Source organism: Notechis scutatus, chromosome 11 (assembly GCF_049901735.1).
Source record: "Notechis scutatus isolate UNSWTSFEM ecotype Mainland chromosome 11, rNotScu1.2, whole genome shotgun sequence".
NCBI lineage: Eukaryota > Metazoa > Chordata > Lepidosauria > Squamata > Elapidae > Notechis > Notechis scutatus.
The window spans coordinates 20,041,985-20,067,359 of NC_142019.1; the positions used below are offsets into that span (position 1 = coordinate 20,041,985).

General features: G+C 41.5%; 1 protein-coding gene across 6 annotated transcripts in view; it reads left to right on the plus strand.

Moving 5' to 3' along the window:
* The window catches only part of MAN2A2 (mannosidase alpha class 2A member 2), a 38,887-nt gene that overhangs the window by 5,778 nt on the left and 7,734 nt on the right, over positions 1-25,375 (plus strand). For all 6 annotated transcript variants that reach the window (XR_015750832.1, XR_015750833.1, XM_026684695.2 and 3 more), the window contains exons 4-6: positions 13,588-13,759; positions 16,083-16,210; positions 24,991-25,164. Coding sequence is in view for 4 of the 6 variants with exons in the window: in XM_026684695.2 (XP_026540480.1) it covers positions 13,588-13,759; positions 16,083-16,210; positions 24,991-25,164 (474 nt within the window). In the remaining 2 variants the exon portion in view is untranslated. The remainder of the gene's footprint in view (positions 1-13,587; positions 13,760-16,082; positions 16,211-24,990; positions 25,165-25,375) is intronic.

Sequence of the window (25,375 nt, forward strand, 5' to 3'; positions counted from 1 at the left end):
CAGCTTCCTCCCTTGAGTTAGCTGATTGGAAGATCTCTGGGAAGGTGGTGATCAGAAGACCCCAGGATGCTGCAGCTGACGTGAACACGTGCTGGTTACCAAGTGCCCTAGTTCTGCTCATGTAACTGTGGGGATGTGCAGTGGTTGTGAGGGCCAGTCATAAGTCACATTTTTCAGTGCTAAATTTGCATGGTTCTTAAATGAAGGGTCATAAGTTGAGGACTACTTTTATACTATTCTCACCATATTCAGAAGGCAAGCCACAAATGTATTTGTACAGAATGAAATTCAAGCTTATTCACTGTATCATACACTTCCTCTAAAATAGCTGACATGCTGTTGAGATTCTTTCTCGCTTCTGCCAAGAAAAAACATTGAAAGAGCAGAAATTTGATTGGCACACCTCCTCCCCATCCGGCATTAAAGTGCATTGGAAATCCCGAATGTTTAAAGTGGAAATCCCGAATGTTGCTTCTTGTCCCTCCCCTTTTTGTATATATTTTTAAAGTTTACAAATACAAGGATAAAAAATTAAACTAAGAAGTCTATAGAAAGTAAAAAAAGTGCAGTAAAAAAATATTTAAAAGAATTCCCTTCTCCCAGACAATTTCAGTTCCTTATCACCTTCTCTGATGTTGCACTAAAAATACTTGTTCCCAGATCTCATCTCCTGTCAAGAGAGAAATATCTCTCATCGTAACATCTCATTAGTCTTTTTCAGTCTAAATGTTTCAGTGTTTGCTTCCTTTCTGTTCACATACAGGAACTATCAACACATTCTTCCAGTTGACAGGCACAATCTCAGCCTTCACACACATTAAGCAAATCACTCCATGAGCAAATTCAAATAACTTTATTGCAGTTGTTAATCACCAGAATGAAGGAGAAAATAATTTTCAAAGATCCAGAACATCCAAAAATAAATGAGTGATACATAGAAAAATTTGCTAAAAAGCTTTATTCTTATTATTTTACTAACCTAAAATTAAGAAATACTGTATAGAGCCCCTGACAAATCTAAGGAAGGTACAGAACAGTAGCTGACTTTAAAAAAATGACCGGTAGGTAATGCTGAGGCAAAGCCATTTACTTACCCAAAAAGTTCAGTTGCTCTTATTTATTCTTTGTTTAATTTTGTGTGCCACCACACAGAACCTGGCAATCTTATAAGTTATTTCAGGATTAATATCAGAAAGTAAGAATTGTTTGTACTGCTGATCATTATATCCTGTTTTACAAGCCAGGAGTGGGGCAGTGAGAGCATTTTGGGAATCTGTGTAAAACTGGCAGTACAAAATAATCTGGTTGTTTCTACGTGTCCTGACTGCCAGGGGCATCTTCCTAAAGGGCATGGCATCTTTTGTACCTAGGACATCCGAAGGTGGCACATTACATCAGGCTAAGTTAAAGGCCCTTCTCTGGTGGGGAATGTTAAGATGTGTGAGATACACGTCATGCACCAGGAGGTGTCTCTGACTGTCCATCATGGGAAGCCAAATAGCATTTCCCACTTGCATATCTTGGATACAGGCCTTATTTGAGGGTGGGTTCTAGCCTGCTCATAGCACAGAGATACTAATAAGTGGGGGAGACTCCTAGGAGGGGGACCTTGTTATAAACTGCTTTTTTCCCGCCCCCTTTGAAACTTCTAATACCAACATGATAGGCCTGCAGGGAAAAATATTAACCTCACTTTGTAGAATTGCCAAATTCTGGTCTCCCATCTCACCATTCCAGCCTCCATGCATACCGAATTAAAGATGCAGCGTGGAACTTGAAAAATTGCTCTTAAGAATTTAGACTGGACAAGTTAGAAGACAGTACAGTTATATAATTGGGCTAGAGAGTTAGTCTCTAAAAGCTTGTGGATTAATGCATACCTGCAGTCATCAAGCTTTTAAGAGGCTAACCTACAGTGGTATAGTAAAATATAATAAAATCTTAGAATAACTGCTGCACTTTGATGTTCCTTTTTTGAAACATAGTTAACATGAGCCCTTTTATATTCAGTAGCCTGAAAGATTGCCCCTAGATATCGAAAGCATTCCACCTGTTTGATGGAACAGTTGTTAATAATCCAGGTAAGCTTTTTAGGATGATTTGCAAATGCCATTAATTTAGTTTTAACTAGTTGATTTCCAGCTGCTTCTCTTTACAACAATGTACAAAGGTGCCCATAGCTCTCCTGAGTCCAGTAGGCATCCTTGAGAGAATTACTGCATCATCTGCACACAGTAGTATAATTTAATGTCTCTCTGCTAGTTGGGTGGATGAAACTTCACTCTCTCCAGCTGTTTTATCCACATCATTCACATAAAAATTAAATAAAAGAAGTGCCAGTATGCAGCCTCATCTTACACCTTTGGTAGTTGGAATTCATACTGTCAGGTATCCTTCAGACTACATCTTACTCTTACCTTCATTCGTTCATGTAATGTGCAAATAAGAAAGTATTGTCCATGGTGGTATTACACAGCTTGTCCCATAGCTTGATTTGAGATACAGATGCTGTCTTAAGATCAGAAAAGTCTGTGTAGAATGAAATAGTAGCCTGAGAGATGTATTTCTCAATAGCAATAACACCTAGACTTATATACCGCTTCATAGTGCTTTACAGCACTCTGGGTGGTTTACAATGTAAACATATTGCCCCCAACAATCTGGGCCCCCATTTTACTAACCTTAGAAGGATGGAAGGCTGAGCCAACCTGGAGCTGGTCAGAATCGAACTCCTGGCAGTTGGTAGAGCTTGTCTGAAACACTGCATTCTAACCACTGCACCATCGCAGCTCAATAAGATGTTGATATATAAGACATTGGTCATTTATTGAGCGGCCTTCCTTGAACCTGGCTTGTTTCTCTGCCAATAATCCTTTCTCTTCCATCCAGTCTCCACTTAAGCTTCCACTGGAGATGTCCCCATGAAGTTTGCTTATAATATTATGGAGACTTATAGTTCGATAGTTGGCAGGACTGGTCTCATTCCCTTTCTTATAGACAGGTATAATGATCGCGAGGCCCCAGTCCTTAAATATCTAGCCAGATTTATAGATGCTGTAAAAGGTGATGCCACCATAATGGATTATTTTTAATTAGCTCAGGTATAAATAATATTTGCACCTGATTTGAGGTGAAAAATTCAGTCCATAAATTCCTTGGGTTTTACTGCTTGCCAAATAGGCAGTTTTTCCATGTCAGTACAGAAAGATCTATTTGCCACTGAGCTATCTTTGTAAAGTTCCCTACAGTGATTTCCCCGTATTTCTGGCAATATAACACTATTCAGCTGACATGAGCCAGCCCCAAGAGGTCCTACAGTGGTGTGCCAAAAGAGGGAACAGTTGGTCAGCTATTGAATTATCTAGTGGTCCATTTTACTCTATAGTTGGATAACCATTGTACCCATGCATTGATTTGGTGAAGATCTGTCCAACTAAGGGTAATGAGCATAGAATAAGTGGCAAATTATTGCTATCAACTAGGGGGAAAACTTTAAAGAGAGTCAAGAAACTAAAAACTTTCCAGATACAATTACATTGTCTGTGTATTTCTGTGGGTTTCTTGGGCCCATTCCAAAACATAAACTGATTTAAGGGACGCATTCAAGATATAAAGATTTAGCCTATTAGTTGTTTGGGCTAGGTACAAACAAGGTTCCTTGTACAAGGAAATCAAAGTTTGCTTTGATTTCCTTGTACAAGGAAGAAAGTCAGATTCTAAAATAGATTGATTATATTGTATATATAGAGTTTCATTGTCGCAGCCAACCCTAGAATTTAAATCTCCCCCATCAATATATATGTTGATCGGCATTGTTAAGTAAGTTATTTGAGAAACGTTCCAATTTGTTCCATTAGCTCCTGATCTCGTGTTTTCTTCTCAAAGGTGGAATATAATTAATATACTTAATATACTTTGACTATTATTAGAGTACAGGGTCCTGATTGAATCTTTACTGACAGGGCATAATATTCAAATGGCAGAAGTTCTTGGGTTGTTATATTCAGGCTGGTGGTTAATATATTGAAGCTCCCTTTAAGTCTGCCTCTACCTTCCCCTGCTATGGCATTTAAAGAGTAAATTGTATAGCTATTTATTTATTTATTTAATTTATATTGCCGCCTATTCACCCATGGCGACTCGAGGTGGCTTACAGAATGTAAAACCATATTTTAAAAAACAAAACAATAAAAAACTAACAAAAAGAATCAAATAAATTAATAAAGTACAATATAACAAAATCTGAAAATAATAATAGTAGTAGTAGTAGTAATAGTAATGACCCCACAACTCCCACCCCCGCCCTGACGACAGCAGATCACACAAGCCATTTGATGGGCTCCATCCTGCTCTGGAAGAACCAGGTCTTCAGTGCCTTCCGGAAGAGTATTAGACAGGGAGGCATTCTAATCTCTGGAGGGATGATGTTCCAGAGAGAGGGAGCCACCATGGAGAAGGCCCTTCTTCTGGGTCCCACCAGGTGTATCTCCCTCAGGGATGGACCTGCAGCATTCCCTGTCTCCCCGCTCTAATGGGTTGGGTAGATGTGACCAGCAAGAGATGTTCCCTCAGATAACCTGGTCCCAGGTATTTCTGGAAGGCCCATTTTTCGTCCTCCCAAAGCTGCAGAGGTTTCCCTCCAGCCTCTGGGAGAGTGAAAAGGCCTCCCCCAGGCTCCAGAGGCCCTCCGGAGACTAAAAATGGGCACTTCCAGTATTTCCAGAAGGCCTATTTTTTGGCCTCCCCAGGCTGCGGAGGCTTCCCTCCAGCCTTCGGGAGGGCGAAAACGGCCCCAAATGGGCCGAAAATCAGCTGGGAGGCATGCGCATGCGCAGTGCAGGTAAGTTTGGTTGGGGCTTGCGTGCCCGTACAAATGGCTCTGCGTGCCACCTGTGGCACACGTGCCCTTGGTTCACCATCATGGGACTAGGGCATGAGTGACTGTGAGTAGGGACCGTTTGGTCCAGGAAAGGGTGTAACTGGTGCACAACCTGCAGTTGCACAAAGGCTCTCCTGGCCACGACTGCCACCTGCTCTTCAAGAAGGAGTGATGAGTCCAGGAAAGCCCCTAGATTACGCATAGGGTCTGTTTGGAGTAGTGCCACCCCATCCAAGACCAAAGGTGGCAGTTCTCCCTGAGCCAACGAACCCCAAACCCATGAGGGCTATTATTAAGCCAGGTTTCTTGCAGCGAGAGGACAGCAAATGTATTAACGAAGCTTATGAAGGTCATAGCTCTGCATTTGGACAACCAGCCATCCACATTCCAACTAATTACTTTGTTTTGTGGACCTTCCCTTGTGTTAGTTCTCTAGATGGCTCTGAAAGGGAGCCAAGGAGAGGGGAGATTCTGGCTCTGTTAGCAACCTTTCTGATGTGATATATTCTATGTGGGGTACAGTGATTCCCAGCACTCTTTGTAGTGCATCCCTTGAGGTGCAAGGCTCCTCTTCTGAATCATCTATAACCAGCTTTTGAATGTTAACAGAATAACAGGATAACGGAATTGGAAAGGACCTTGGAGGTCTTCTAGTCCAACCCCCTGCTCAACAGGAGACCCTATACTGTCCTGAACAAGTGGCTGTCCAGGCTCTCCTTAAAAGCCTCCAGTGATGGGGCACCCACAACTTCTGGAGGGAAGCCATTCCACAGGTCAATTGTTTTCACTGTTAGGAAATTTCTCCTTAGTTCTAGGTTGCTTCTCTCCTTAGTTAGTTTCCATCCAGGGATGGGATTCAGCCGGTTCAGACCAGTTCCAGTGAACCGGATGCTAATTTTACATCTGGTTCGCTCAACTGGTAGTTGCAAGGACTGGCTGGCCCCGCCCACCCCTCCCCTCCCCTCCCCGGAGTTTTGGATGCCAGTTAAGTGCAGGGCTCGTGTGGAGCTCTGGAAGGGCGAAAAACGGGCCTCTTGGAAGTCTGGAAATGGGCCCGTTTCCGGCCTCCGGAGCCTGGAGGAGGCCATTTTCATCCTCCCAGAGGCTTGAGGAAAGCCTCTGGAGCCTCCCAGGGGAGGTGAAAAACGGGACTCCCGGAAGTTCAGAAACGGGCCCGTTTCTGGCCTCTGGAGGGCCTCCGGAGCCCAGGGGAAGCTGTTTTCACCCTCCTGGGGGCTCAATGAAAGCCTCCAGAGCCTGGGGAGGGTGAAAACACCCCCCCTGCCATGGTGCAGGAGGCCGAGGAGGCCACACCCACCATGGCCATGCCCACCCAACAACCGCACAGAGAACCAGTTGTTAAAATTCTTGAATCCCACCCCTGTTTCCATCCATTGTTTCTTGTCCTGCCTTTTGTGCTTTGGAAAATAAGTTGATCCTCTTCATCTTTGTGGCAGCTCCTTAAATATTGGAACACTACTATCATGTCGCCCCTTCTTTTCTCTAGCCTAGACATACCCAATTCCATCAACCATTCTTCATACGTTTTAGCCTCCAGGCTAAATCTTCTTCTCTGCACTCTTTCCAGAATATCTACATTTTTTTATAATATGGTGACCAAAACTTGATGCAGTATTCTAAGTGTGGTCTTACTAAGGCTTTATAAAGTGGTACTAATACTTCAATTGCTCTTGATACTATCCCTCTGTTAATGCAATCTTCCCCACAACAACAACCCTGTGAGGTTGGCTGGACTGAGAAAGGGCCTTACCCAAAGTCACCAGCATTTCCTACCTTTTATCTAATTTCCCTTTAACCCTTTCAGCATCTGGTCTTCTTGAAGTGGAATTTCCCCCCATTCAGGCCCAATTTTTTCCCATCCAGGGCACCTGTTTTCCCTTACTGCAGCTATTTGTTCTTCCTTTCACTTTTTTCTTTTTATTCAAGGATGTACTACACTACATATCCCTCCATCCATCCATCCATTCTTTATGTATCTGCATATCCTTCATGGAGGTGATGCACTCTAGTTGGTGGGATGCAGACAACCATCTGTTGACTTGTAAGCAGGGGTGTGATTCAACTGGTGTAACTTGATGATTTAAGTTGGTAATCTGGTTGGATTTCCTGTCTAGTTTACCTAGGAATGCCGATAGCTCTCCAAGGCTCAGGTGGCAGAGCAGACTTCTCTTAGGTGTGGGAGATAAACAGAGACTCCATGACACTACAAACATCTAGGGTCCCCAAAGGGCCAAGGGAAGCTTCCCCTGAGGCCTACTCCCCCACTCTATCACTGTTGAAGGATTATTTTGAATAACATTCTTTAAAAAGCAGGCATAGTACAAAGCAAACTACTGGAATCAACTTCATTGCCAAGAATGCCTCTAGATTTTCCCAGAGTTTCCTTAAAAATAAAAAGCATGGTTAGCTAAACTCAGGGCTTTGTTCACAACCTAAAAAATGACCCCCTTTCACTTCATAGTTGGTAGAGAGTGAGTATCCTGGGGAGAGTGGTGGGAGAGACATCTTTCAGCAAAATTGATGCTGCTTCCCTGGCTGCTTTGATTAGGGCAGCCATTTTGTGAATCATCCAAGCCGTGTCCCCCTGCTGGGCATGGGAAGGGATGCATAAAATCACTTCATTTTGGTTTTCCCTGGGATGTCCAGTACAGGAGGGTTGCTAAGAGTTTTCTAGAGGTCCCCGGGCTTCCTGGACCCCGGGCGCTTGTCCTCCTTTGGAAGGCTAGCTGCTCCTGAGGCCATCGCAGCTGTCAATATGAGCTTTCAGGTGGTTCCCTTCTGAAGGTGCCTCGACTTCTCTCCCATGGGGTACAGCTCAGGTGGGGAGCCTGGAAAGCTGGTCCAGTGAGAAGCGATGGGATCCCTTTTGAAGAGGGAAGCGATGGGTTTGCTTGCTCCAAGGACGGCCTGCAATTCATTGTTCAAAACTACAGGGAAGCCAATTCTGGCTGAAGAGCAAGAGAAGCAAAGAGCTTTTTGACGAAAGGCTGGATCAGCTGAATAAATGGCAGCAGTTCCTTTCCAAGCAGCATTTAAGCAGTTTAACATTTTTGCTGAGGAAAATGTAATTTTCAGAAAAGAGTCTAATGTGTTTTATAAAGTCTTGTCAATATCCAATGAAATAATTATGGAAGTTCCACTTTAGCATTATTTAAAGCTAGACCATTTACTAATTTCATATAATCAACTCCTCATCTAAAACAAAAAATGCTTGATCAGCAGAGTTTGCAGGGGGGAAATGGGTATTGATTCCTAGATATATGAAATACTTGGCTTTCGTTTATTTATTTATTAAATTTATAAGACACCCATTTCACTGCCCAAAGTGACTCTGAGCAGCTTACAATATAATAAAAAGAGATATAAAAACAACCATAAAATAAAACTATATTAAAATTGCAAAATATTAAATACAGACCAAACAACCAATGGCTCAGAGTGAAGCAGAGGTGGTGCCCTCTCTGTCACTGTACCAACTCCAGCCTGCAACTTCTCCATTGAGATCCTTTTCACTGATACAGTTGAAATGCCAGTTATCTCTCGCGATGAGACTAAATATATTTCTTTTGGAATAAAGGCTGATTGATCAGGGTATATAATTTTTCCTATAATTAGTTTAAGATGATTGGCTAGTAGTTTAGTATATAATTTATGATCAATTAATAAATGTATGTAAGAAACATACCATAGTAGTAACTGGAGACTTTAACTAACCTGATATCAACTGGGAGACAAACTGCAGCAAATAGGAGATCGAACAGATTCCTAACCAACTTAGCTGACAACTTTGTCACCCAAAAGGTAGAGGAGGGAACTAGAAGTAAAGCTATACTGGACCTAATTCTTACTAATAGAGAAGAAATGTTAGAGGGAATGGAAGTTGCTGTAACCTCAGGTGAAAGTGGCCACGTCATACTGGAATTCAATATAATGCAAACACAAGCAATAGAATATAATCCAACCAGTATGTTAAAAGAGCTGATTTTAACAAACTCAGAGACCCTAAGAAAAATTCCATGGATAAAAATCCTGAAGGGAAAAACAACTCAAGAAGTGTGGGAAACACTGAAAAATATAATCATAAAAGCCCAGTCTAACACAATATGATTGAAAAAGTAAAACAAGAAATCCAAGAAGAAACCAGCATGGTTCCACAAAGATCTCCTGATAAACTGAAAAACAAAAAGCAAGGCATTCAACAAAGTAGACCACAACCTACTACCTCTTGGTGAACTAGAGAAAATGTGAGATAGACAGCATCACCACCAGATGGATTTGTAACCGGCTGACAAACTATGTCAACTCCCAACATGGTGAGCGTCCGACGGGCCATCTCGGGGTTGCCACCATACTAATCAAGTAGTCCTTAATGGTACAGGTAGTTTTCGTGTTACAAATGTAATGGAGCCTGCCAATTTTATTTGTAATCTGAAGATTCGTAGGAGTGAATCGCGTAAATTGACCACAATCACTCATTTGCCAATCGAATACATGGGTTGTTAAGTGCACATGAGGTATCTCAAGGTGGAGAAGGTCCTGGGAACAGGCCACCTGCTTCAGACTACCCAGGGGCCTCCCCAGACCCACTGAGATACCTCATACTCCCTTCCCTGGGGTCCCCACAATTGTTCTCCCTCATCCTGCCGGGCGTGAAAAATGGGGCAGTGAAATCATGTTGCTTCAAGTCTCCCATCGGCTTGCAAATGCTTTTTGTGCCATTCCAGTCTTGGGATGAAGAGCGCTTGTCAGCCGATGGGAGGCTTGAAGCTACATGATTTTGCTGCCCCAAAGTCTCATTGGCTTGTAAATGCTTTTTATGCCATTCCAGTCTTGGCCTGAAGAGGGCTTGCAAGCAAAAAGACTTTGGGGCAGCGAAATTGCATTGCTTCAAGCCTCCCATCACTAACTCCCATGTTAGTGATCTTGCAAGTTCTCTTCACGCCGAGACTGGAATAATGCGAAAAGCATTTGCAAGCTGATGAGAGGCTGCAAGCAACGCAATTTGGCTGCCCCAAAGTCTCATTAGCACTCTTCTGCGGGATCTGGTACAGGCTTCAGTTCACACAGAACAAAGGTCTAAATTATTGTAGGGTGAGATCTTGCAAGATCACTAACATGGCATCTTGTGCTACTGATCTCACATGATCTCGCACTACATATTTAGGCCTCTGTTCTCTACGAACCAAGGCCTGCACGAGATCTGGGGCAAGAGGCTTTTTGCAAATCCCTCTGTTTGCAAAGCCTTTTTCAGTGGATCTTGTGCAGGCCTCGGTGCGCTGAGAGCAGAGGCCTAAAGTACTGTAGTGCGAGATCACATGAGATCAGTAGGGTGAGATTGTGCACTACTGCTCTCATGTGATCTCTCATTACTTTAAGCTTCTGTTTTCTGCAAATGCAGTGAAGCAGGCAAAGGAACCGATGGTTGTTGCAAGGTAAGAGCATCTGCACAGGCCCAATGGGAGACCTCCAGCGGGGGCTGGGGGAATAGGCAGGACGAATGTTGCACTGCTTTTGCTGTCGACTGTAAGTGAACAATGGCTGTGATGGTGCAACATTTATAACTTTGGGACTGGGTTGTAAGTACTTGGGGGCTATGTCATAACTTCAAATGGTCGCTAAGTGAACTGTTGTAACTCAGGGATTACGTGTACTACATCTACATGGAAGGATACAGCAGTGGGGTACCGCAAGGTTCCATCTTGGGCCCAGTACTCTCCAGTATCTTCATAAATGACTTAGATGAGGGGATAGAAGAGGAAATCAACAAATTTGCAGATGACACTGAAATGGCAGGAATAACCAACACCCCAGAAGACAAGGTCAGGATCCAAAGAGACCTTGACAGACTTGAACAATGGGCCCCATCCAACAATATGAAATTTAATGTATAGAAAAACAAGGTTTTACACCTGGGCAGGAAAAAACAAAGGTACAAGTACAGATTAGATAAAGCCTGGCTCAAAAACAGTAACTGTGAGAGAGACACTTTGGAGTCCTAGTGGATGGTCACTTAAACAATGGATGGAAACTAATCAAGGAGAGAAGCAATTTGGAACTAAGGAGAAACTTGCTAACAGTGAGGACAATTAACCAATTGAATAGCTTGCCTTCAGAAATTGTAGGTGTTTCATCACTGGAGGTTTTTAAGAAAAGACTGGACAGTCACTTATCTGAAATGGTATAGGGCAGGGCTGTCAAACTTGCGGCCCATGGGCCAGATGTGTCACGCGCTAGCCACGCCCGGTTTAGCAAAGGGGAAAAAGTTGTGATACGTCATGTGACGATGCTGTGACGACGCAAATTTGACACCCTTGGTCTAGGTTCTCCTGCTTGAGCAGGGGGCTGGACTAGAAGACTTCCAAGACCCAACTCTATTCTGATTGATGGATTAAGGAGAGAGACACGTCTGTAAGAAGCTTCTATCAGATCTTTACCTAGTTTAGGAATTAAGCTTTTTTCGGGTTATGCTGCGATTTTGCTTAATGAGAAAAATTCTGGTGGAGCAATCAATACCTTTAAATGTCTTTTAGAATCTGTTAACTGGTTAGGACCTGGAGACTTTCCATTTTTAATATTTTCAAAAATATAATCAACTTCTTAATATGCAAATGAGTCTAAGAATTGAGTACTTTTTACTAATATTAATATTTGTGACAGTGGGTTTTTAATATCTTTCATTGGCTTCATACACACTTTTTCATTTTTAAAACACTTGCCAATAATCTTGAAGTTTTATTGTCAAATTTATAGTATTTTTGTATTAAAATTTGGATTGATATTTTGTCAATGTCTAAAACTTTGATATTTTTTCTTTTCATTTCCAGTTACAAGCATGTGTTAACAGAAAATTTTATATTATATCCAGAAATCCTTAGTTTCTGAAGATATGTTCATAATCTATGCAGATTTCTTTCCTATCCTGCATTTTATTTATACATTTGTCTCTTATTGCCTTCATGGTATACCATGTTGTTTTATTTATTTATTTTGATTTTTCAATCGCTTACAAGATAATAGTTATAAGTATATACATAGTTATGAATACATGAAATGGGTACATATAAGAAAAATAAAAGAAACAATAGGACAGGGACGGTAGGCATGTTGGTGCGCTTATGCACGCCCCCTACAGACCTCTTAGGAAAGGGGTGAGCTCAATAGTACAAAGTCTAAGGTTAAAGTTTTTGGGGTTTCGGGAAGAAACCACAGAGTCAGGTAGAGTATTCCAGAAATTGACCACTCTGTTGCTGAAGTCGTATTTCCTGCAATCAATTTTCGTGCGGTTAACCTTGAGTTTGTATCTATTGTTTGCTCTTGTGTTGTTATGGTTGAAGCTGAAGTATTCATTGACAGGTAAGTCATTGCAATGTATGATTTTATATACCATACTTAGATCAGACCGAAGATGGCATAATTCAAGGTTTTCTAGGTCTAGAATTTCAAGTCTGGTGGCATAAGGTATTCTACAACGAGTAGAGGAGTGGAGAACTCTTCTTGTGAAATATTTCTGGACTTTCTCAACTGTGCTAATATCAGATACGTAATGTGGGTTCCAGAATGATGAGCTGTATTCGAGTATTGGTCTAGCAAATGTTTTGTATGCTCTAGTTAGTAGTGTGATATTACCAGAGAAAAAGCTACGTAGGATTAGGTTAACAACTTTTAATGCCTTTTTGGCTATGTAGTTACAGTGGGCTCTAGCACTTAGATCATTAGAGATGAGTATTCCAAGGTTCTTGACAGAGTATTCCAAGGTTCTTGACAGAGTTTGGATCATCAACAAGATCTTGACTATTCAGCTTGTATTTTATTTTCTGATTTTTTTTGCCAATATGTAAGACAGAGCATTTATTTGTTGAGATTTGAAGTTGCCATTTGTTTGACCATTCTTATACAGTCGAGGTCTTTTTGAAGGGTAGCAGTATTGTCTGTGGTATTGAACAGCTTTACATCATCAGCAAAGAGAACGCAGTTGCTCTTAATGTGATCACAGAGGTCATTTATGTAGAGTATGAAGAGAGTTGGTCCTAGAACACTGCCTTGGGGGACACCACTATTGGCAGGTACAGAATTTGATAGGACACTCCCAATTTTGACCATTTGTTGTCTGTTTGACAGGAATGCTTCTATCCAGTTATGCAGTTGTCCAGAGATACCATAAGATTTTAGTTTTAGGAGTAATTTGTCATGTACCACTGAATCAAAGGCTTTACAGAAATCTATGTAGATTGTGTCTATTGTTTTGCCCTGATCGAGTTGTGTAGTCCATATGTTTTTGCAGTGTAAGAGTTGCAGATTACAGGATAGTTTTTTTCTGAAATCAAATTGTTTATTAGAGAGTAGGTTGTTTGTCTCTAAGTGGAGGATAATGGATTGGTTAACAATTAGTTTCATGACTTTACAGGTGACACAGCATAAAGAGATTGGTCTGTAATTTTCAACTAGGCTGGGTGATGTGAACAATGTTTGTTCTCTATCTTTTTCTTGGCTCTTTTGTTCAAATTTTGAGCTAAAATCATTACAATTCCTTGAAATGATATAATGAGAGATGTGTAGCAAATTAAGACCACAATAGCATATTTTTGTTCAATTTATCTTCCTGACATCTCCTTCTTGTTGTCAAGAGCTAGTGTTTTGACATATTTGTGATGGGTGTGTTTTTATGCTTCCTTGTCTCTTACCCAAAGGCTGGATCAAGACGTTTGACAAATACTATGTTGACCAGACTCAGCACATTCTGAACAACATGGTGCTGAAGCTGCAGGAAGACCCACGGCGGCGCTTCATCTGGTCCGAAATCTCCTTCTTCTCCAAATGGTGGGACAACATCAGCAGCCAAAAACAGGCTGCAGTCCGCAGGTAACTGCGATTGATGTGTGTCTGTGATTTATTTTCTGATTTTAGAATTTGGGAAGCATAATTTTAGAAGGATCATATCATGAGTTGAGTGTAAGGTAGCTTAGCTGGCCTCATCCATGCCATGAAAGAGCTTGGTGCAGAAATGTAAGTATTTCAGCCACAGAGGTGGGTAATCCTGTGTGCAGAAGTACCAGAGGAACTAGACTGCAGCAAAAGATGCACAGTTTGTTTTGAGCAATAGAGTCCATGAGCAAGAATATTACCCTAAGTAACTTGGACATCATATATTGTTTTGTGTTTTCTCTGTCACCCTCAAAAACTGGAAAAACTGCTCCCAGATTTCATTTGAGGAATTTGGGAATTGGTTTTCCACCCACCTTTATACCAGACTTATAAAAAAATCAGTAGGATGTTAAGTGTTAAAAGTGTAAACCTGGTGGAATGGAGAGTGTTACAGGAAACAAATATTTCAAAGATAGAGGAGAAATATAAGAGAATGATATAAAAGATTGCATAGGAATAATAAGCCAGAAAATGCAAAGAAAGACAGAGTCCTTCAATATATACAGGCAAAGAAATACTGGTAATATTACATAGGTGACACAGGGGTATTCTTAAGAGATAGCAAGGCATCCATGAGATAATATAGAATAACAGCTACATAACATAAAAGCAGCATCACTTATTCACACATGAGATCTGGGTTCCACACAAAGGTGGCATTCAGCAGGTTCTGACCAGTTCTGGAGAACTGGTAGCGGAAATTTTGAGTAGTTCAGAGAACCAGCAAATACCACCTCTGACTGTAGATTTTACAGTAAATGTCAGCTGGTGGTCCATTCAAAATCCAAGGAAGAAATACTTAGACTCCATTAATCAAAGAAAAGATATCTTTTACTGGAAATCAAGTGGTAGCAACAAAAGAATTCTGAATCTGAGAAAATGGGCACGTAAATCAGTATCCTTCCCCTGCCACGCCCACCAAACCACGCCCACAGAACTGGTAGTAAAAAAATTAGAATCCCACCACTGGTTCCACAGTACATTAAACTTATCAACAAATTAACTCATTTTTCTGGATTTGCATATATCCTTGCCCTTTGCGCATCTTGGTAACATAGGTCAGGCCTGTCCTTCTGTCCACAATGAGTTTGTGGGTGCAGAGAACTTTATTACAGAGAAAATTGAATTTGGCAATAAGAAGCAGATTAAGGGTTTCTGAGGACTTGGTAATCTAGCTTGAGGGTAGAAGACAGGAGAGTCCATGTGGGACTTGGTCTTAAACAATCCATGCCACTTCCCCAAGAACAGCCTTCCCCTTGCCTCCTGTCATCACTTCCTCTGATCTGATCTTCATCTCTTTCTCAATACTCTACCTCCTTTTATGATCCCTAACAAGCCCAGTTCTCCAGTAAACCTGCCTGAAGAGGCCATTTTTAGGCCTCTCTTTTTCTCTTCATAATCAGAATCTCTCAAGTGTACCTGACAGTTGCTTGTCAGTCATCTCAAGCCTCACGTACCCATCTTTCAGCTGCTGCATCATGATTCTCCCTGCTCTCCTTAAAGCAGCTGCAGACCCTCCTGTCAGAGTGACTGGCCACTGTAGGCCCACTGCACAGCCCCCTCCTTCCAGGGGCCCCCAAGCACCTCCAGCCCTGCCATGTCCAGGCAGCCTTGCTTTTCTTTCATTTTCCTACACAGCAAAGAGCTTCAGCTCCCCCAGTTAAGTTTACTGTTGGAATCGCCATTCACTTCCATTTCCCTCCATTAGCATTCACAAACTATTTTCATTTATTCCAAATCTTTCACTTTCATCCCCCTGCAATACTATTCCATGCTGTTATACAGTATATTTGTGCATGAACCAGGCCATCGTGTTAAGCTGAAAGGGAGTTTGTGTGGCTTGGGTGTTATGTGAAAACTGCCATTGCGATGTGCTAAGTGTACTTTGTACTTAACCATATGGTGCAATCTCTGAAATTCTGTTCCTGGATGTTGTTTTATTTGTGGGATATTTTGACCAATTTTTAAAAGTTTGAATCAATCTTGAAGGATATCTAGACCATTGCTTGAGTGGGCAGGAAGGTGAAAATATTTTACATCTGAGCATCTTTAGTTCAAAATGTTATATTACAGGTTCCAAGCAAATTATTCAAATCATTCCAGAAATTAGAAGTCTTGAATTTGAATCAGCTCATAATGAATAAAATGCTTCAGAAATGGTTGGCCCAGTCTATTTTGAATATTCAGACATTTTGAATATTCAGACAGTTTTGCACTTGCCTCCTTTGGAGAGTTTTTGACATAGATTTCTTGTTTGCAGGCTCATAGGGAATGGGCAACTTGAGATGGCCACGGGAGGCTGGGTGATGCCAGATGAAGCTAATTCCCACTATTTTGCCATGATTGACCAGCTCATTGAAGGGCACCAGTGGCTGGAGAAGAACATTGGTGAGTGCCACAGTTGAAGCCAGCGGTGTGGTGTGTGAGGGCCAGGCAGAAGCACTGGTGATGGCATCGCCTGGAAGGGGTTTGGGGCCACTTGGGAGGAATTCCATCTTTGTAGCTGGGCACTCCAGTAGCTCCAGGCAGTGTTGTTGTAATCTGGATTTGGGGGACAATAACATCAGCCTCTTGCTATGACGTACCACTTTCTTTTGGCCTTAGAGTTCTCCACAGCTGCCCCGCACTGTAGAGAGGTGGGGCCCATTTGATCAGCTTGCCCCCGGCCCCTGATGGACCTAGTGTGGTTTCAGAGAATGCTTGGGGAAACTCTGTTACACAGTTCAGTAAAGGCTATTTGGTATTCTGCCTTCTATAGACTCATGTGAAATTAAATTCCTAGATCAATTTTTGTTAGTTATTTATTTAAATCAAATTATGATTACTGTGTGCCAAACTCTATATTTCCATTTTTTAAAAAAAATATAAACAACATTTATCCTTTATGTGGCTTTGCTTTTCATAAAGAATTAGTCAAGTCTGTCCTGACATAACTGAAGTATTGGTCAAACCAATGTTTTTGGAATTTGAGCTGGTTTACACAAATAGGGCTTTAAGTTGTTGATCATCCAAACACAATATATCCAAACATCCAAAGGCATCAAGATATGCCAAGGAGGGAACTTTCCAAGGTATTGTCCTTGTACCATGTAAGGCATTTTGCACTGTATCTACAACCACCTCTGACCATTTCACTCTTTTTTAACTGATGTCTGTTTTTACATTATTACTTATTAGACTTAGACCCTGCCCTTTGTGCCGGAGCATAGGTGGTGCTCCTGGTCTTCCATGAGCTGTGTGATTGAGGGAAAATCCATTCAAACTGAAACTTCATCAGACACCAGTCTCAGAAGAAAAATTGGAGCCAAGAGATAACCTGGAAACAGAAACATTGGTTTCTGTTTAGCTTGGGTTCTTCCATGTCTGATCTTATTAGAGGGGGTTCATTATGCCCCCTCTTTCTTTTTCCTCCATTAAAGTCACACAGTTCTCAAAAGCATTTTAATAACCTTGGGTAGCTTGAAACAGAGAAGAGGAGGAGGCAGTTCATATGGAGGTTAGACTAATAAATGAGAATTTAAAAAAGGCACTATCATCAACAGAATTTAGAATCCCAACACATGTGTCTTAAAATAAGGAAAAGCAAATGCGATTAAACAAAGAATGCACTGGTGAGGTCAAAGATCCTCTACCTGCTGCTGACATGGTGATGGGGCTAGATGGCACCCCAGAAGGAAAGAAGGCAGGGCCACCCAGGCCACCCCAGCAGAAACTTCCATTTTGGATCTTTCCTCCATATTCCATCAAAGAACAGAAACTACCAATCAACCAGCCAAGCTCGATAATTGACTAGACCTAACTATGATGGAAGAAGCCAGGAGGGGCCCCTCAGGGTCATGTCAAGCTCTGTAGCTTCAGCTACTCTCCAGTGACCTGGTGGCAGATCCAAGTGAGCGAGGGGTAAGGGTTTCCCTTGGAGCCTCTCCAGCAGTTGCTGCTTCTGGCTTGACTTGGACAGGGGAACAAGAGGCTTCTCTTGCCACAGGTCTCTGAACTTGACACGCTGAAACATCCTTCAGTTTGCCCAAATGCCCCAATCAAATGCACCAGAGCTGGAATTGAATTATGAAGGTCAGAAATAAAAAACAAAATCCTATCAGCATATAATGCCGATTGACAGATAGTCCTTGCTTACCAATTGTAATTGAGGTCAGCCACTCTTTTGCTAAGCAACATGGTTGTAGAATGAGATGTCACGTGACCACATTGACCTACAATAGCACTTGTGGCCATTCCAGTTGCCAGCATTAGGCAAATCTTGCACACTTGAAGTGTCCCACACTCATGTGATTGCTATTTGTGAACCTGGCACTGAAAGTCAGAACTGGCAATCATATGATGGCAGAGCCCTGTTACCCTTGTAGCTGCCAGCCAGTTGCCAAGTGCCTAAATTGTGATCACATGACACATGGGGAGTCTGTGAAGACTGCAATACAAGGCCCCATCTTAGGGCTCCCTTTTTAACTTCAAATGGTCACTGAAAAAGGGGTTGTTAACTAAGAATTATCTATATATTTTAAGAAGTTATGCAAGCTATTATAAATATGACTGACTTGCCTAATACCGTGTTTCCCTGAAAATGCGACCTACCCCCAAAATAAGCCCTAGCCTGATTATTTTGGGATGAGCCTAATATGCGCCCTACCCTAAAAATAAGCCCTAGTGAAGGGGATGGGCGTGGCCAGCACAGGAGGCAGCTATTCCCTTCTCTGGTCACCTCATGGCTGCTGGGCCCCTTCATCGCGGCCCGTGGATCAGCTGACCCAGCGAGGGCCAGGAATTTTGTCTCTCCAGGTGCCTGGAGATATTTCCAGCGCACTCTTGCTAGCCCCAGCCCTACCCACGGCACCAGGCAACCTTGCAGTGAAGGGCCTCTCTGTTCCGCAGCTCACCTTGTGGCTATGGAGCAGGCGGCGAGCACGATTTATGCTCTGCCAGGCCTGGAGCTCTGGTGTTGCTTAGGCTGCTGCTACTATGAGGCAGAAAGCCATGCGGTCCATCAGAATTGGCTCCCCTCCCCTGTGTCTACCCTGCTGCTGCTTGAGAAAAGGATAGGCAATTACAGAACATTGTGGGAAGTGCATGCTTATGATAGAAGCAAAGCCCAGCCTTTCCCTTTTAAGCGATCAAATGTCTGTGTGTGAGAGAGAGAATGAGAAAGAAAGAGAGAGAAATGACAGAGGGGAGTAACAAGAATTGTAGGCAATGCTGTTTGAAAGGGTTTCCTCTCCACCGTTTCTCTTCTCCACTCCACCCACTGCCCGCTCACCACACCTGGGCCTGCTGGGCACTGTCCGCCCCAAACCAAGCGGTGGGGAGGCTTTGGCACAGCACCCTTCTAGTGCCTGCCGCCCTGGCAAAGGCAAAGCTGAAGCAGGCGGGGGCAGTGCAGGGCTCCTCTGATGGCCTCCTCACCTCTGCTCTGCTCGGGGGCGGCCCATACACGAGGTGTGAGTATGTGTTGAGTTTGGTATTTCATCTTCCCACCTTTTGCGAACTTTTGGCTGCGTGCAATGAAAGCAGCAGAAGTCTTTCTTTCTTTCCCCCAAATTTTGCTAGAAATGAGTCTTTGTGACACTCGTGCCGGCACTGCAGCCTCTTGGAGCAGGATGTTGCAAGGCTTGTTGTGCCATTGTGTGTGTGAATGGCAGCACCCAAACGCAGCCACAAGCTTCATCATACCGGCACAGCTGACGTCCTGCTGCTCATGGCTGCACCAGTATGTCAAACCTCGCAGTGGTGCCACTGCTCGTGCACGCAACAACACAACAAACCTTGCAGAGTCCTGCTCCAAGAGGCTGCGGCAGTGGTGCGACGAGTCTCACAAAGACTAATTTTTGACAGAGTTTGGGGGAGAGAAAGAAACCAATGACCCTGGTCTTTCTTTCTCTCCCACAAATTCTGCCAGAAATGAGTCTTTGTGAGACTCGTTACGCCGCTGCCGCAGCCCCTGCAAAGCTGTGCAAGGTTGTGCCATTGCGCGCATGAACAGCAGCACAGCCGCAGTTAAGGGGCCCAGCAGCCATGAGGTGACTGTGCTCGCTGCCTCCTGCATTTCAAAAAAATAAAAATAAAACTTCCCCGAAAATAAACCGAAATGCTTATTTTCAAGCCTAATAATACCATTACTAATTGAACAATACTGTGACAATACATATACATTTATACATCCTATCCAATCTTTCAATACACACTACTTCCGTACCCTCATAACTATATATATACATTATTTACATTTTCTATTCTTATATCTATTGTCAATCCAGATATACCATGTTTCCCATATTGCATTGTATTATGTGTCAGCTTTCTCTTTTAGTTCCACAGTTAACTTATCCATTCCCACACACTCAAAGATTTCTTTAAATTATTAACCTTTGGGAGGTATTGCATTTTTCTTCCAGTACTGTGCGTAGGAAATTCTGGCTGCTGTTATTATGTGTAATATAAGATATTTTATCTTTCTATTATAGTTTCTTTTAATTATTCCTAAAAGGAATAGTTCTGGGACGAAATCAATTTTATTTTCAATTAATTCCTCTAACCACATATGAATCACTTTGCAATATTTTTTTCACTTCGGGGCATGACCACCAAGAGTGAAAGAAGGTACCTTGTTGATGTCCACACTTCCAGCAATTTGGTTTTAGATTTGGGTAGATCTTAGCTAATCGTGAAGGCGCCATGTACCAACGATAGAACATTTTGTGTTGGTTTTCCTTGTAAGCCGCCAATTTTGTTATTTTATAATTGGTATTCCAATTCTTTCCCCACTATTCTAATTCAACAGTATGTCCAAAATTTCTACCCTATGAAATCATTGATCCTTTTACAATCTCCTCTGCTCTATCCCATTCTAATAAGTGTTTATATATTTTAGATAATAATTTTTCATCTGGGTCAATCAAAATTTCATCTAATTTTTGTAATTCATTGTCTAGTCCAAATTCCTGTCTTTTTTATATCTTATTTGTATTTGTATATAAGTCCACCAATCTAATTTTATTCCCTGTCCTTCCAATTCCTGCCTACTCTTTAGATTCCCTTGTGTGTCCAAAATTTCCCTGTACCTGGCTGTTTTCTTGATCTCTGTTATAGTAGGGTGGACTACTGCTTCCAAGGGGATATCCAGTTTGGAATTTTCAGATAATATTTATTTTTTATTTGTCTCCATGATTGTATCAGTACGTCTCTTATTCTATGTCTATAGATACAGTTTATTTTCTTTATCCCACAGGAATGCATGCCACCCTCTTTGTAAGTCATACCTCTCTATGGTTAATATTCTTTTATTTCTTAGATTGATCCAATCTCGTATCCATGCAAGCATTGCCGCCTTATGGTATAATTCCCAATCCAGGAGCCCAAGGCCACCTCTACTCTTGCTATCCTGTAAATCCTTTAACTTTATTTGCGGTTTTTTACCTGTCCAAACAAATTTAGTAATTGTTCTGTTTAATTCTCTAAAAAAATTCTTATCTAATTTTATTGGGGTTGTTTCAAATAAGTATAAAAGCTTTGGCAAAACGTTCATTTTAACAGTTGCTATTCAGCCTAATAACGATAATTGTAAAGTCCCCCATTTTTCCAAATCCTTTTAATTTGATTAAGTAATTTCATATAATTGTCTTCTTTTATTGAGGAGCATTTTGTTGTTAACCATATTCCTAGGTATTTAATTTTTTTTGTAATTTGTAGTCCCATTACAATTTCTAACTCCTTCTTGTTTTTAGGTATTATATTTTTAACCAACATTTAAGTTTTGTTCCTATTAATTTTGAGTCCTGAGACTTCTCCATATTTCTCTAATTCCTTTATCAGAACTGGACTGATTCTAATGGCTCCTCAATAAAAAAAAACAACCCAAATCATCCGCGAATGCTTGTAATTTATATTCCTCTTTTTTAATTTTTGTTCCTTGTAATCCTGAGTTTTTCCTAATTTTTATTAATAATGTCTCTAATGTCAAAATAAAGAGCAGATGGGACAATGGGCATCCCTGTCGAACTCCTTTTGTTATTCTAAATGCTTTTGTTATATCTTCATTTATTATTATGATAGCCTTTTGGGAAGAATAAACTGTTTCTACTAATTTTTCAAATCTATCCCCAAATTTCATTTCCCTTATCTGACGTATCATGAATTCCCAATTTAAATTATCGAATGCTTTTTGTGCATCCAGAAAAACAAGGGCCACTTGTTTTCCTGGGTGCATTTCGTAATATTCTAATATGTTCATTATTATTCTGATATTATCTCTTATTTGCCTATATGGCAAAAATCCATTTTGGTCGTTATGTATAATTTCATTTAAAATCTTCTTCGGGTCGGTCTTATTTTCGGTAGCACAAGTTAAGGGTTTGAAACAAGAAAGTGGACCACTCTATCTAGTACTTTATAATGCAGAGTGAAAAAGCAGATGGGAAAAAAAAGCTATTGATTTTCACTTTCAATTTGAGGATTGCACATAGAATCTTTTTGTGTGTGTGTATGTCTTTGAGTCACACTTCTGATTTATTTATATTTATTTATTTATTTTATATTATTTGTCAATCGCTTACAAGATAATAGGTATAAGGATAAACATAGTTATGAATACAAGAAATGAGTACATATAAGAAAAATAAAAGAAACAATAGGACAGGGACAGTAGGCACTTTGGTGCGCTTATGCATGCCCCTACAGACCTCTTAGGAAAGGGGTGAGCTCAATAGTACAAAGTCTAAGGTTAAAGTTTTTGGGGTTTGGGGAAGAAACCACAGAGTCAGGTAGAGTATTTCAGACATTGACAACTCTGTTGCTGAAGTCGTATTTCCTGCAATCAAGTTTGGTGCGGTTAACCTTGAGTTTGTATCTATTGTTTGCTCTTGTATTGTTATGGTTGAAGCTGAAGTATTTGTTGACTGGTGGGACATTGCAATGTATGATTTTATATACCATACTTAGATCAGACCGAAGACGGCGTAGTTCTAGGTTTTCTAGGTCTAGAATTTCGAGTCTGGTGGCATAAGGTATTCTGCAACAAGTAGAGAGTGTAGAACTCTTCTTGTGAAATATTTCTGGACTTTCTCAACTGTGTTAATATCAGGTACGTAATATGGGTTCCAGACTGATGAGCTGTATTTGAGTATTGGTCTGGCAAATGTTTTGTATGCCCTAGTTAGTAGTGTGATACTACCAGAGAAAAAGCTACGTAGGATTAGGTTAACAACTCTTAATGCCTTTTTGGCTATGTAGTTACAGTGGGCTCTAGCACTTAGATCATTAGAAATGAGTATTCCAAGGTTCTTGACAGAGTTTGGATCATCAACAAGATCTTGACTATTCAGCTTGTATTTTATTTTCTGATTTTTTTTGTCAATATGTAAGACAGAGCATTTATTTGTTGAGATTTGAAGTTGCAATTTGTTTGACCATTCTGATACATAGTCGAGGTCCTTTTGAAGGGTAGCAGTATTGTCTGTGGTATTGAACAGCTTTACATCATCAGCAAAGAGAACGCAGTTTCTCTTAATGTGATCACAGAGGTCATTTATGTAGAGTATGAAGAGAGTTGGTCCTAGAACACTTCCTTGGGGGCTCCACTGTTGACAGGTACAGAATTTGATAAGACGCTTCCAATTTTGACCATTTGTTGTCTCTTTGGCAGGAATGCTTCTATCCAGTTATGCAGTTGTCCAGAGATACCATAAGATCTGTACTGCTTTCCCTTATTGACCCTGTACAGGTCACAGCAGTAACTCTCTTTATCATCCAACTGTTAAACAGAACTCGGCACCACATTGTCATAACAAGAACCGGGTGACATGAGTCACAGAGAAAAACAACACCTGACAATACAGCCCATCCTATTACATACAATTATATATTGCACAACTAACCAACAAATCTTAACTTCTCCAACATCATGGTGCTGATGACGTTACTTAAGTCTCTCTGCAGATGTAGAACTAAACTCAGAAACCCCCTTCAGACCAACATTCCACCCTTGGACTACCTGTACAATCGTCCATCACAATTTTAAAAGTCCTTGGGGACATTCAAATTCAGCTACGGGAATCTATATACACTCTCTATACATTTTATCCAACTTTTTTTCTCCTTTGAGCAATAGAATTGCAGCTTTCTTTATGTAAATCAATCAAATCCACTAATAGCCAAACATTACCATTCTCACTTACTGATGAAATCACTCGGTAAACAGTAAACATAATGTCTGCTTTAATCAATGAAATATGACAATACTTTGCATATAATGTATAATCTTTACTGGGTCTTGGTATAACTCTGACATACGCTTCATTTTTAAAAAGTACATAGAATGCCAGTTTCAAAATCTCATTGTACAGTTGATGAAGATTAACAGCAAGCATAAAATACAGTAAATGTTTATGCCACCCCATAGAAAATCCATCTAGACCTATTGTTCATATCCATCTTTACATTCTCCTCTATTACTCAGAGGAGTGCCTAATAACATAACTTGAGGATTAGAGCTATAGAAGTTCTATTTTAGCTTAAAAGCCTTGATTTCATCAGATAGATTCTTTGTTCACTAAATAAGTCTGAGTAAAATATAAAAGCTTGAAAAGCCCTTTTGCAAAGCAATGTCTCTTATTCCCTTCCTGGTGGCTATAACCACAAAAGAGGTAGGCATTGAGCCAAATCACTCAAACAGTTTGCAAAAGGCTGCTTTGGACTATATTCAACTGGCCATTACCTCTTTGAAGGGCCTGATGCAAAGGTAGAGGCCAGGCCTGATGCAGAGCCAGAGTTCTTTCCTTGATTTGATGGAGGAGGAGGTAAAATGTCTTGAAGACCAGGAAGTGTCTTGTTCCTGCCCCTACTAACAAAGAATAGAGGAAACAGTGAAGGTAGTCTTCCTCTAACTGACGGCACAAATCTTAGGCCGAGTCTGCACAGACCTGCCACTGAAGACAGGCCAGGTGATCCTGACTGCCTGTCTTTATCTGCTTCTCTTTGCATTTGAAGGGGAAGAGCCCCCCGACTGTCTGCAAGACACACTATTGGGAAAAAGTGTGGGAACTGCAGGAATCCCCCCCAATTCCCCCAACAAGCCTTTCTCTCCTCCTGCCAGCAAGGATGTTGCCTTGGCGGGGCAGGAGGGCTGCAGCTGGCCTTGGTAGTGTCTCCTCTCTCTTTGGCAGGGGTGACGCCACGCTCCGGCTGGGCAGTGGATCCCTTTGGTCACAGTGCCACGATGCCTTATCTCCTGCGCCGGGCTAACCTGACAAGCATGCTCATCCAGCGGGTCCACTATGCCATCAAGAAGCACTTTGCAGCTACCCAGAACCTGGAGTTCATCTGGAGGCAGAGCTGGGGTGAGGCCCTTGGGACCCTGCTTTGCACTCACTCTTCTTCGCTGAGGACCGGGGCAGCCCCCTTGGAATTATTTCTTTGTTAATTAAACCTTTATTAATTTTAGAAATAGCTCAAGGCAGGAAACGTATCCAACATACCTCTTCCTATTGCCTCCCCCCCAAAAAAAACAACCACACAGAGCCTGCCTCTCTCCCCAATGGCCAGGATATG